The sequence below is a fragment of the Nicotiana attenuata genome, unplaced genomic scaffold (assembly GCF_001879085.1).
Source record: "Nicotiana attenuata strain UT unplaced genomic scaffold, NIATTr2, whole genome shotgun sequence".
Lineage (NCBI taxonomy): Eukaryota > Viridiplantae > Streptophyta > Magnoliopsida > Solanales > Solanaceae > Nicotiana > Nicotiana attenuata.
Genome location: NW_017670606.1, coordinates 238,907 through 251,051, shown reverse-complemented (window position 1 = coordinate 251,051; position 12,145 = coordinate 238,907). Strand labels below are relative to the sequence as shown.

The 12,145-nt window shown below is 37.9% G+C and overlaps 1 protein-coding gene across 2 annotated transcripts; it reads left to right on the top strand.

Moving 5' to 3' along the window:
• The first annotated feature begins 4,452 nt into the window (after nt 1-4,452).
• LOC109241459 (putative G3BP-like protein) lies at nt 4,453-11,351 on the top strand. 2 transcript variants are annotated; one of them, XM_019408202.1, is made up of 10 exons: nt 4,453-4,626; nt 4,763-4,840; nt 4,973-5,110; nt 6,241-6,529; nt 6,605-6,840; nt 7,115-7,289; nt 7,386-7,507; nt 7,612-7,677; nt 10,246-10,312; nt 10,708-11,351. In XM_019408202.1, the coding sequence occupies exons 2-10, from the start codon at nt 4,787-4,789 to the stop codon at nt 10,992-10,994; spliced, it is 1,434 nt and encodes a 477-aa protein (XP_019263747.1). In that variant the 5' UTR covers nt 4,453-4,626; nt 4,763-4,786; the 3' UTR covers nt 10,995-11,351. The 2 variants fall into 2 exon arrangements, with proteins under 2 accessions (XP_019263747.1, XP_019263746.1); XM_019408201.1 differs by having other exon boundaries at nt 7,383-7,507.
• Nucleotides 11,352-12,145: the final 794 nt, after the last annotated feature.

Here is a 12,145-nt window from a genome sequence, read left to right as displayed (position 1 = left end):
AACTGCGGCCTCGGGCCCAAGTATACGTATACATAACTGCGGCCTCAGGCCCAAAGATGCATAAAGCATAAACTGCGGCCTCAGGCCCAAATACAGGTGTTCAACTTTCAGGGATTTAAAATTAGGAACTGAGAATCATACTGCAATACATGATAGTGAAATACTGAATCACACTGAGTTACATGATACTAGAATACTGGATCACACTGAGTTACATAATACTGGAATACTGAATAGGACTAGACTGAGACATGTATTCTTGAACTGATTATGAACACTGAAACTTCAACTGTTTATGGCATACTGAGTAATCTATACTAAGACTCGGGGGCATCAAACCCAAGTCTATATTGAATAGTCACTGAGCTCACAATGTTCAGAACGAAAGTCATGAATGAGTTATGAAGCTAAAGAATAGAAGTTCTACAACTATTCAAGGAACTAGGCTAAACTATATTTCTGAGGCAATTAGTAAAGTCGTAAAAGAAACGTAGTGTAGGGAGAATCATTAACATTCCCAAACATAGAGAGTTAGCCTCACGTACCTTATCTTCCTGCTCTTGAACGTAATACAACATTCACCAACCCTTTCAACTTTAATCTATATCAATACAAGTCAAAGGGATTCCATATTAGCAATAATTCTCATATTTTAGTCACTTAAGCATTTTCTCAAACACTTGGTGACATAAAGCTTCATAGTCCTTATTAATGGTGTTTCTATGCCCAACAAGCCATTCTCTTGATCCTAGATAAATTCTAAAATCTCAAATTTCTTATAATCAATGTCATTCTTCTTCACCCATAAGATAAACAACACCCTTAACCAATAATCAACAATCAACAAGCCAAACCTATAATTGTTCATGCTTTTCTATCAAACCCATCAACTCATATCTCATGAACCTGTAATCTACAATCATTAATCCAACGCTATAATCAATTAGAGGGTGAAGATATTATCTTCTTGACGTTCAATCTTCTTGAATTCGAGTTCTAGGGTTCCTTCTCTCAACAATGATGTCCCAATCGAATATCTAATGATATGGAGGGTTTACCCATGTTAATAAGATGTTGGGAAATTAAAATTAACTTAGAATACCATTAGAACTTACATTGGATGGTGGAGGGACCTTTAAGGAGTTAGGTTTTTGAGAGCTCCCTTTTCTAGAGCAAGTTTTTGTGTTTTAGGGCTGTGGGGACGAAGTAAGGCTTTAAAATGACACCCCATGAGCGCCCGCGTGCTCCTGTAGGCATGACCGCGCACCTGACCGCGCAAAATGGCAGTAACACTGCCACAGGAGCGCGGCCGCGCTCGGGGCGCGCTCAGGGCGTGGCGCGCATATTGTACACTATTCTGTAAAATATGCATAACTTTTTGCATAGAGATCTGTTCAGGCTCCATAATATATCGTTGGAAAGCTATTTGAAAGGCCAACAACTTTCGTGTTTTGTGTTTTCCCAAATACCTTACACCTTTTCAACTAAACCTTCTTCAAGTCTGACCTTTTGTAAACTTTGTAGATTTTATCGAATTTTATGCACCTGATTCTCCATCTTGATTCTAAAACAACTATTTTCACCCATAATTATCCCTCTAGGACTTCATAAGTCTAAAATATCAAATTAATACCCATTTAACATATCCATACCTAGTCCGAATGTACGGGGTGTTACAGAAAATAAATTGTTTCGTAAAATATGCTCCAAGATATTACTTAAATAGAAGTTTAGTTTATTCATGCATAGTTCAAATAAGAAAAAAGAATTTTATAAGAAAAAATCTTAATAAATTTTTAACTCTTAAATATTAGAAATTCTTACATAATTCAAATAAGAAAAGATCTAATAAAAAATTTAGTATGACTTCAAAATCCTATATATTCAGAAAATTTATCTAAGTATAATTTCGTGCATTGTAGGTGTATAAAAGTTGAGGAGGTAGAGGGGGTCATGCGTAAGATGTGTAGGGGAAGAGAGACCAAGCCAAACGAAATTCCGATCGAATTTTGGAAGAACGCGAGGAAGGCAGGCTTGGAGTGGCTCACTGAGTTATTTAATGTCGTTTTTAGGACGATTAAAATGCCGAAGAATAGAGGTGAAGTACGATGATCTCTATGTACAAGAAAAATTGTGATATTCAAAATTGCGATAACTATAGGGGTATCAAGCTACTAAGCATACTATGAAGGTCTGGGAGAAGGTGGTGGACCTGAGGTTGAGGATGAGTGTGTCTATCTCTGAGAGCCAGTTCGGATTTGTGCCAGGACGTTCGACCAGAGAAGCTATTCGTATTGTTAGAAGATTGATAAAGTAGTATAAGGAGAGGAAGAGGGATTTGCATATGGTGTTCATCGACTTAGAGAAGGCATATGATAAAGTCCCGAGGGAGGTTCTGTGGAGATATTTAGAGGTTATAGGTGTCCATGTAGCTAAGACTCGGGTGAGGACAGTGGGAAGAGACTCAGAAGACTTCCTAGTTATGATGGGGCTGCATTAGGGGTCAGCCCTCAGCCCATTTTTATTTGCCTTGTTCGATCGACACACTGACGCGCTATATCCAATGAGAGGTGTTGTGGTGCATGTTATTTGTAGATGACATTGTATTAATTGACGAGACGCGAGGTGGTGTTAACGCGAGGTGGGAGGTTTGGAGGCAGGCCCTAGAGTTTAAAGGTTTCAAGTTGAGCAGGACCAAGACATAATACCTGGAGTGCAAGTTCATTGGAGAGACTCAGAAAGTGGGCGAAGCCGTGAGGCTTGATTCACAAGTTATCCCTAGGAGGGATAGTTTCAAGTACCGTGGGTTAATTATTCAAGAGCATGAGGAGATTGATGAGGATGTCACGCATCGTATTGAGGTGGGATGGATGAAATGGAGGCTCGCTTTCCGATATTTTGTGTGATAAAAATATGCTACTAATACATAAAGGTAAGTTCTATAGAGCAGTAGCCAGACCTGCTATGCTGTATGGGGCCGAGTGTTGGTCAGTCAGAACTCCCATGTCCAGAAGATGAAGGTAGCAGAAATAAGGATATTGAGATAGATGTGTAGGCATACCGGGTTAGATAGAATTGGGAATGAAGTTATTCGAGATAAGGTGAGCGTGGCCCCTGTGGCGGCAAGATGCGAGAAGCGAGACTTAGATGGTCCGGGCATATGAAAAGGAGAGGCATAGATAACCCAGTTAGGAGGTGTGAGAGGTTGGTCTTAGATGGTTTAAGGAGAGGTATAGGTAGGCCGAAGAAGTATTGGAGAGATGTGATTAAACAAGACATGGCGATTCTCCGGCTTACTAAGGACATGACCCTGGATAGGAAGGTGTGGAGGTCAAGAATTAAGTTAGTAGGCTAGGTAGACAAGCGGTGCCCTTGTTCGTTCCAGTAGTTTTAATGCACCCCTCAGTGTTAGTTTTGTATTTTCTTATTATTAGATTTCTGTTATTGCTTTTTGTTTCTCTCGCTTCGATTTTCCATTTGGTTTGCTAGTGTGGTTGCTTGCTGTTACTCTTTCTGCTCTATCTTTTCTGAGCCGAGGATCTTCCACAAACAACCTTTCTACCTTCTTCAGATAGGGGTAAGATTTGCGTACATTCTATCATCTTCAGACCCACTAATAGGATTACATTGGGTTGTTGTTGTTTGTGCAATTTGAAAATGAAAACTAGGCGTTGTTCGCACAAAAAAATTTAAAAAGTGTTTTCGCAAAACTTACTCAAATTTTCAACCAAACAAGAAGAACTAATTTTCACCTTTTGGCAAAAAAACCAGAACATTTTTTTGCCTCCTAGATGTTGGTTAAAAAATAGGTCTCGCGCTCTTCAAAATTATGAAGCAAGAACCAGCTGAAGAGGGAGGGGCAAGATTTTTCAATTTATGTTTTCTCTTGTTTAGGTACTTATTGAAAATTGGCATATTATGTACATATAAGGAAATTATTAAATTAACCAAATATAGAAAAGGCAAGCAATAATTACAACAGTCCAAGATAGCTTAAGAAGAAGTACAGCGGTTGTAATAGAGGAGTACAAAAAATAAATAAAAAGAAAAGAAAAACAATTATTCTTAAAGCGTCTCTCACTTCAATATTGTACTTCTCATTTAAATTCACTTCCATAAAACCCTTTTACATTCTCTATTTAATTAATATTAGTAGTATTCCCTCCGGTCCAAAATAAGTGATTTTTTGGCCTTTTTCTTGTGGTCCAAAATAAGCTATTTTTTCAGATTTCAAGAATGAATTAATTATTTTTTTTCTATATTGTTCTTGAAGTAAATGATGTTGAAATATGTGTTAGGAGTGTTTATGTGAGATAGTAAAGGTTAATATGGTCAATTTCATTGCTAATTAATACTAAAAGGTGGATTTCTTAATTTGGGTGAAAACATAAAAAAAAAAAAAAAAAATCACACGGAGAGAGTACTAATTAGTAATAATAATAACAGTTAGTCGCGCCTATTGAAGATCCACCACTCGCTACCTACCAAACCCTAGAAGAATACACGCACACAATCTCCATTGGAGAGAGAGAGTGCGTGTGTGTGTGAGTTTGAGAAGGGAGAAGCTCAGAGCCAAGGAGTGTATATTCTCTCTCTCCTATTTTATTGATCCCATACTCAATCCAGGTACTACACACCACTCTCATGTTTTTTTATTCACACATGTGTATTGGACTATTGGTGCTGATATGTGGTGTTTAGAGTTCAGGGGTCTAGGGTCCTGAGGTTTTCTCTAACTTTATTTTAATTAATGAATTGATAGTTTGTGACTTGAGATCGATCGGCGATGGCGGCGGCAGTACCGGCGGTGGCGGCACAACAACCTGTTTCTGCTCAAGTTGTGCGTATTTTTTGTTTGCTGATTTGTACTTCTATAAATTTATTTGCTTTTGTTTTTTTGGTTTGATTTGATTGTTTGTTTTCTTTAAGAATGGATACTGAGAGAGAATTGATTTTGTGGTGGTGATTGTAGGTTGGGAATGCGTTTGTGCAGCAGTATTATCATATACTGCACCATTCACCAGGGCTGGTATTTAGGTTTTATCAGGATATAAGCAAACTTGGTCGCCCTGAAGACGATGGCTCCATGTCCATCACTACCACTATGCAAGTAAGTAAATGCCCACTGAACTACCCGCTTGCAAGCATTGTGTCTAATTTTCGTCTCATACTTTCATATGACATCATTAATGTTTGCTTCTTTGTTACTAACATACTTCCATATATTTTGAAATATCTTTGACTATAAAAATCTGTAACTTATTATAATTCCTGAATGTGTAAAGTTTATGGTTGAACATTCCATAGTTTGCTGTTAGTACTATTTGTCATAGTAGCTCATGCTTTCGTTTCCAGTCGTCCTAGGAAAATACTGTGATATAGGGCCTTGTTAAATGCATGATCTTGTTGCTTGTTTTTGTTCTGCCACTTAGATGGTTTAACACATTGTCCCGAGCCTCCTTTCTCAATCTTTCTGAAAAAACAAAACACTTTGTCCCGAGCCTCCTGGCTATCTATATTTTTTATTTTTCTTGATAAACGAGTAATCTTTGAGGGTCAACTGGCATATGGTTTGAAACTCAGTGAATGGGGGCCCGCTCCTCTAACTTTTCCATTTAACTACCAGGATTTTGTCTGTGGGGTAGACTGTCAGGGTTCTAAATCTTGACATACGTCTAAACAACACATCTTGAGCAGTGCTCTTACCACTAGACCAAAACCCTAGGGTGCCTCCTGGCTACAATTTTTTGCAGCAATTTGAAGGAACACTAAATTGTTGATGCAGGTAATTTGGTTTAAGAAATATAGAACAATGGTGGTCTATTGCTTTTCTAAGAGTTTGACAATGGTTTAACCTAGTAACTCGCTTTGAGTAATGAAAGAGAGAGATTTGACAGTTTGCTCTGCTACTGTGTCTTGTTTTCGCTTCTTAAGCTTTAGATCTGCAGATTCAGTATGTAATCCTGCTATATAAGTGTCTCCATTCCTTAATCTACGTTGAAGCTGGTGCATCATACGCATTTCTAAGTTCTTTCTGCCCAAGCTGCAAGTTTATGGTTTCAGGAGTTAGACACGGAATTAGCTGATTTTATGTGAGAATCAAATCTTTTCAAGTATGTGATGACAAAGTAGTTGATGGGATACTCACATGCCAAAAAGAAACAGAACCCAAAGAATTTGTGCATCAGAAAGACCATATTAACGTCTCACAGTTTGTCTCGTTTACTGTCCAACGTGTAGGCTATCAATGAAAAGATACTTTCACTTAATTATGCGGACTTCAGAGCAGAGATCAGGTCTGTGGATTCCCAAGAGTCCTTCAACGGGGGAGTCCATGTCCTTGTTACTGGATACTTGACTGGGAAAGACAACTTGGTCCGAAATTTCTCTCAAACATTCTTCCTGGCTCCACAAGACCGAGGGTACTTTGTTTTGAATGACATGTTTCGATATGTGGAGATTGTCAATCAACAAGACACAGTCCAGGTTCCAGAAACTGATGTGCTGGCTCCTGTTACTACCGAGCAAAGTAATTGAACAATCGATCAAATTCTGGTTTTATAATGACCTTATCAGCAACTGAACGCTGAGTTATTGTTTGCAGTTGCTGCAGATCCCCCTCCAGCTCAGGAGAACCACATTTCTGAGCAGAGTACACCATCCGCCGAGGAAGCTAATGGGGGAGAAGTTTACAACCCTCCTGAGAATGATAATGTGCCTGTTGTTGAAGAGGAAGTGCCTGTGGCTGAGGTTGTTGATGAAGTGCAAGGCGACTCTCAAATGGCAGCTGAATCTAACATCATAGTTGAAGACGTGCCTAAGAAGTCTTATGCTTCAATTGTAAGTAGCCATGGGCAAAGCAACTGGAGGCCTATTTCTTTTTCGTTTGCCTTTTAATAGTTTAATATGCCAATATTCATCTGGTTGTGTAGGTGTGAAAGTTTAACATATTTCCATTTGGGTGTGTTGCGCTATGATTTTATGCTGGTTTTACTTGAGCACTGATCACTTATCAGATAATTTGCAACGCCAGCTTTGGTCTTTGATGGGGATAATTCTAGGAAGAGCATCTTTGGAAGATTTTTAGTTGAACAGTTTGCAATGTAATTTTCAGGTCATGCATCTAAAGGAAAGTGCTGCAACTTTCTCCCCTCCTCCAGCACCTGCTCCTAGGAAGATTGTGCCGAAGAGTGTTGGGCAAATGAGTCAACCTCCTGCAGCAGCACCAGCTGACAGCCCTGTTCTGAGCTCAGATTTTGTTGATAATGTGAATAACCAAGAGGGAGAAGGCATGCCACTTTTCCTCAAACTTCTATATTTTCCCCGTTGATTCTCTTCATTGTGTTTATTCTTATTGATATCTTTGCTCTAACTGCATCCAGCAGCTGATGGCTACTCCATCTACATCAAAGGTCTGCCTATGAGTGCCACTGCTGCCATGCTCGAAGATGAGTTCAAGAAGTTTGGGCCTATCAAGAATGGAGGCATTCAAGTCCGAAGTAACAGAGTATGTGTGCTTGCACCATTATTCTGGTTATTTAGGGGATACATTGGTCAGTTTATAATTGTTTCTGTTCATTTTTATAATTAAGTATTGTTGGTGGATGACAGCAACAAGGATTTTGTTTTGGCTTTGTGGAATTTGAGGTCGAACCTGCTGTGCAAAAAGCGATTGAGGTATTTTTTATAAGTAACCTTCATTTGATTTTCTGCATCATGTTCTCCTTTGTGAGTTGTAGTATCTGAGAAAATGAGTGTGTAGTTGGCTGCTAATTTCATTGCTTCAAGTGTTTGGGTGAATGTTTTAAAAAAATATTGTGCACATCTGTATTACTGATAGCTGCATTAATACTTGGAATGATGAAATTCCTGTCGTCTTTTCAATCTCTTTGAACATATCTGCTGCCAGGTAATTGCAAATTATGGCTTGGTATACTTCTACTTTATTCAATTTTTTTGTATATCTTTAGTTGTATTAGAATATCGTAGAGCTTCAACTTGGTACGACAAGTGCAAATCTTCCTCGGGTAGTAATAGTTTGTAGATTTGGCCTTTGATAATGTCCATATACACTCATATCAGCTAGAAAGTGTACACGGTCGTATGTATATAATTTACACAACTATGAAACCGGGTCGAATCCCACAAGGAACAATATAAGGGGGAATGAGAAGTAAAGGATTTGTCACTCACTAACTCTAACCAAATGAAATCAAGTATGGTTTTGGTTTAAACTACAATTACAGAAATAAAAGGAACACTAAACTAACTAATAATGAGTACTAGCTTTGGAAATTCGGGGCTTTGGCATATAGCAATTGAACTTAAACTCAAGATGCTAACCCACTATTAAATGATTTGAAAATCATTTGTTCTTAGCCTTGATCAGTAATTCTCTATTAGTTTCTCTTGAACACTAACAAGACTTCTTAGTTGGCTATGTCTAGCCCAACCAAGGGCATTAAGCACACCCAAATTTGGCTACAAGTGGCAACAGACCATGTATGACATCAACTCCAGTGATATATTGACTCAATGTTTGAGGGAATAGTATCTGAAGGAAGTCAAAACTATGTAAGGCAGGGCTATTATTTAAAAGCGAGCGCTTCTCACTTAAAGCGCAGAAGTGAGGTGAGGCGCAAGGTCTGCTCTTTTCTGACCTAAAGCGAGGCATCTGGAAAAAAGCGAGCGCTTCAGGCGAGAAAAGCTCGCTTAAGCGAGGTCCAGCAGCAGCCTAGGGTTTTTTCTAAAAACAATTGCAAATACACTTACGCTCCTTTCTTTCAAAACATTTCTCGCTACTGCTGCTAGCAAAAACATCCTGCGACATCTCTTCTTCAGTTCTTCTCTTCTTCTCTCAAGGTAAGTTTCTCTTCTCTTCTCCATCTCAAAAAAAAAAAAATTCTCTTCTCTTCTCTTTCTTCTCTTCTCTTCCTCTTCTGCTTTTCTCTGGTTTACCTGCTTCCTCTCGACTCCTTTCCTCTTTTCTCTTCTCTTTTTCTTCTTCTTTTCTATTTTTTTCAGTTCTTTTCCCCGTAATGCCTTTGCTCTGTTTTCTTTAACTGCTGTTCACTAGTTCTGGCCTGTTTTAACAGTTCTGTTTTTTTTTTTTGGGTGATTGTAGTAAATTCTATCTTATTATTCAATGGCATCAAGCCAAAAAAAGATCCAGCTTGGGTGTATGGAGTTGCAATTGGCAGTAGCACAAAAGTCCAATGTTATTTTAAGAATTGAAACATTTGCTTAATATATTATTATTATTGAGTTCTTGGTCATTTATCTATGCCTATTTAATATTTTTTATTTATGTATTAAATTGCGCCTTCACATGAAAAAAGTGCGCTTCATGCTTCTCGCTTCACCGAAGCGAGGCCTCCTCGCTTTTTTCCGCTTCTCGCTCTCCAAAACAGTGATGTAAGGCTTAATGTTAACTTTTGATTACTAAGCTAAAACTATATATTTCCGTAAAAAAACTAAATATGCTTTTACATTTTGTTTTCTGACTATGTGAAGTTTGTATATGATATAGGCTTAAGGCTTAATGTTAACTTTTGATTACTAAGCTAAAACTATATATTTCCGTAAAAAAACTAAATATGCTTTTACATTTTGTTTTCTGACTATGTGAAGTTTGTATATGATATAGGCTTAATCCTGGATACGTTTGCTTGTTCGCAGTCTACCGTTTTTGGACTTACCAAAGTGATGCATATGTTAAGAAGTCAAGTGTAATTATTTCTTCTCCAGTGAAGAAATAATAGGACTTGATATTATTGATGATGGTGTTGACCGTTGTACTGTTCATAATAGGATGGGCTGTTGTATTTTTGTCTGCCCAATTTTTAAATTGTTAAACCTACTATCATGTATAGGCAAACTCGACAGTTGTGGCGATAATATCAATACTGTGTTGATAACCATTTTAGAAAAACATGACTGACAGCTCAAGGGAGGTGAAATCATGTAAAAAGATAGTATGTTATAAATTATTTTGTGAAGGTTTCATGTGGCAGGTCCTGAAAGTAGATGCCATTTTCTATTGAAAGTGCACCATTTGTGCTGGTATACTTATCACTCTCTATCAAAAAAGTAAAAATTTGAAAGAAGAATACTGGTATAATTATCACATAGGCTAGTGATATTTAGTAACTTTTGCTGCATTTTGTTTGTATGTACTCCTCGTTTTTTGGAATCGTTTCAGGTTTCTTCTCTTTTGTCTGATTGTATTTTATCTCTATGTATCAGGCATCTCCAGTTTTAATTGGTGGACGCCAAGCTGTCGTTGAGGAAAAGAAGTCTACCAATTCTCGAGGCAAGTTCAATTATTTTACAGTGGTATTAATGAGGACATTATTATGGCGTGAGAAAATAAATGATAAACATCAATTTTACATAGTGGTTGTGGACTGTGGAGAGTATGCTTCCGTTTCATTTTTTTGTAAGGTGAATAAAGGTGATGCTCCACTTACTGGTAAGCATTCTCGAAAGCAATAAACTGAATTCAATGCCTAATGCACCATGAGATAATATAAATTTGAGGTTTTATAAGGAATTAGAAACCTATTACTCCATTAATCAATTATGTAGAGTTTTATCCCCACAGCTGCTTTGCCTTTATTTTGTGATAATTATTGAAGACATATATGATGATTTGTGGGGCTTGATCGACCTATTCTTCTGTTGAGACGAATTATCTTTTCTTTTCAGGTAACACTAGGGCTAGATATCCATCTGGAAGGGGTTCTGGATTCAGGAACGATGGAGGACGAGGGCGAGGAAACTATGGAGGTGGTAGGGGCTACAATCATGGTGATTTCAATGGAAGAAGCGAGTTCAACAAGGGTGGCAATCGTGGAGGGTCATCCAACCATGGGGGTGATAGATATCAGCGAACTGACAACATGGGAGGTAACAGTGGGCGGATGAATCATGGTGGTGGGATGCCTAATGGAGCTGCCAAAAATATGCCACCACGGGTTTCTGCTACAGCTTGAAAAGTAGTAGCTTCAGGCAAATATGTCAGCTGAATTTAGTAATTTTTCATTTTGATTCATAATTAAATGGTTGGATGTCGCATAGGAAGAAGTTTTGTCATGAGCTGTGATATTTCACAAGAGCTCGTTTCGCAAATTTTCCTTCCCCTAATTTTTCCCGTTAATTGGTATAGGTAGGAATTGAGTTTCGGGTAGCTTTTATTTTGTAGCATATGGGTTTCTTATCCCCTAGGAAGAGGTTATCCAATCATTTTGTAAGCCTCTTTGTATTGAATTATTTTTTGGGGCATTTTACTTGTGTTAACTCTTTAAAATGAATTCAGTTTATCCATAAATCTCGAACTGCTTTTGGTATCAGCTGGGTGTATAGAATACTTTCCTTAGGCTGTCTTTAATTGAATGCCTTTTTAACTTTGTGCGCGCGTGTTTTTTGAAGTAGTACCTAGTAACGTCCCATGGATGGGGGAGAGAAAAGAACGTGTCTGTTTAGTAACCTGGAATGAAGGCCAACTACCAAATACTTGTGTGATTGAGCAGGTGCACATGGTTCTTTCCATCTGCAGTTGTATTCCTAGCTGTGTAATCCATGAATTAGCGATTGTTAGTTCTTCTTTTTGTCACTGCTTCAATACTGTATTCTGGTGATTGACTTTGTGCTTACGTTCCTGCTCTGCCACTCTTCTTGTCTGCTATTACTTAAGTATATTCCTGGGTAGACTTATTCGAGAAATATGGGTCGTTGACTTTTACCTAAGTTTTTAGTAAAGTTTAGTTGTGGTCTTTATCGACAATCAACAACTTCCATTCTCTTGTGGTGGGTTATCACAGCTACTCTTATCGGAAAAACATCCATTCCTTATCAGTGTATCTACTGCATTTAATCGAGCGATCCACAAATGATGGAATATCTTTCCAAAGTAAGAAAGTTCTTTAAGAGTTATTTCCTGAATTCAAAATAGATTACTTGGGTTGTAGCGTTTTAATCTAGTGGAAAACTCCATTAAAGCAGGTTATTTTGGTGTATCGACCCAGGGTTTTCAGACGCTGCTCCAGTTAAAAATTGAGCCTGTGGAAGATTGTTACTTCCATACTCAACCACGTTATTTTCTTGAAGACTATATACGTAATTACGTAAACCATATTACATTATA

Coding starts and splice junctions, on each gene's coding strand:
- LOC109241459 (XM_019408201.1), top strand. CDS start 4,787: ATGGCGGCGGCAGTACCGGCGGTGGCGGCACAACAACCTGTTTCTGCT. Junction 5,111..6,240: donor CCATCACTACCACTATGCAA/GTAAGTAAATGC, acceptor TCCAACGTGTAG/GCTATCAATGAAAAGATACT. Junction 10,313..10,707: donor GAAGTCTACCAATTCTCGAG/GCAAGTTCAATT, acceptor TTTTCTTTTCAG/GTAACACTAGGGCTAGATAT.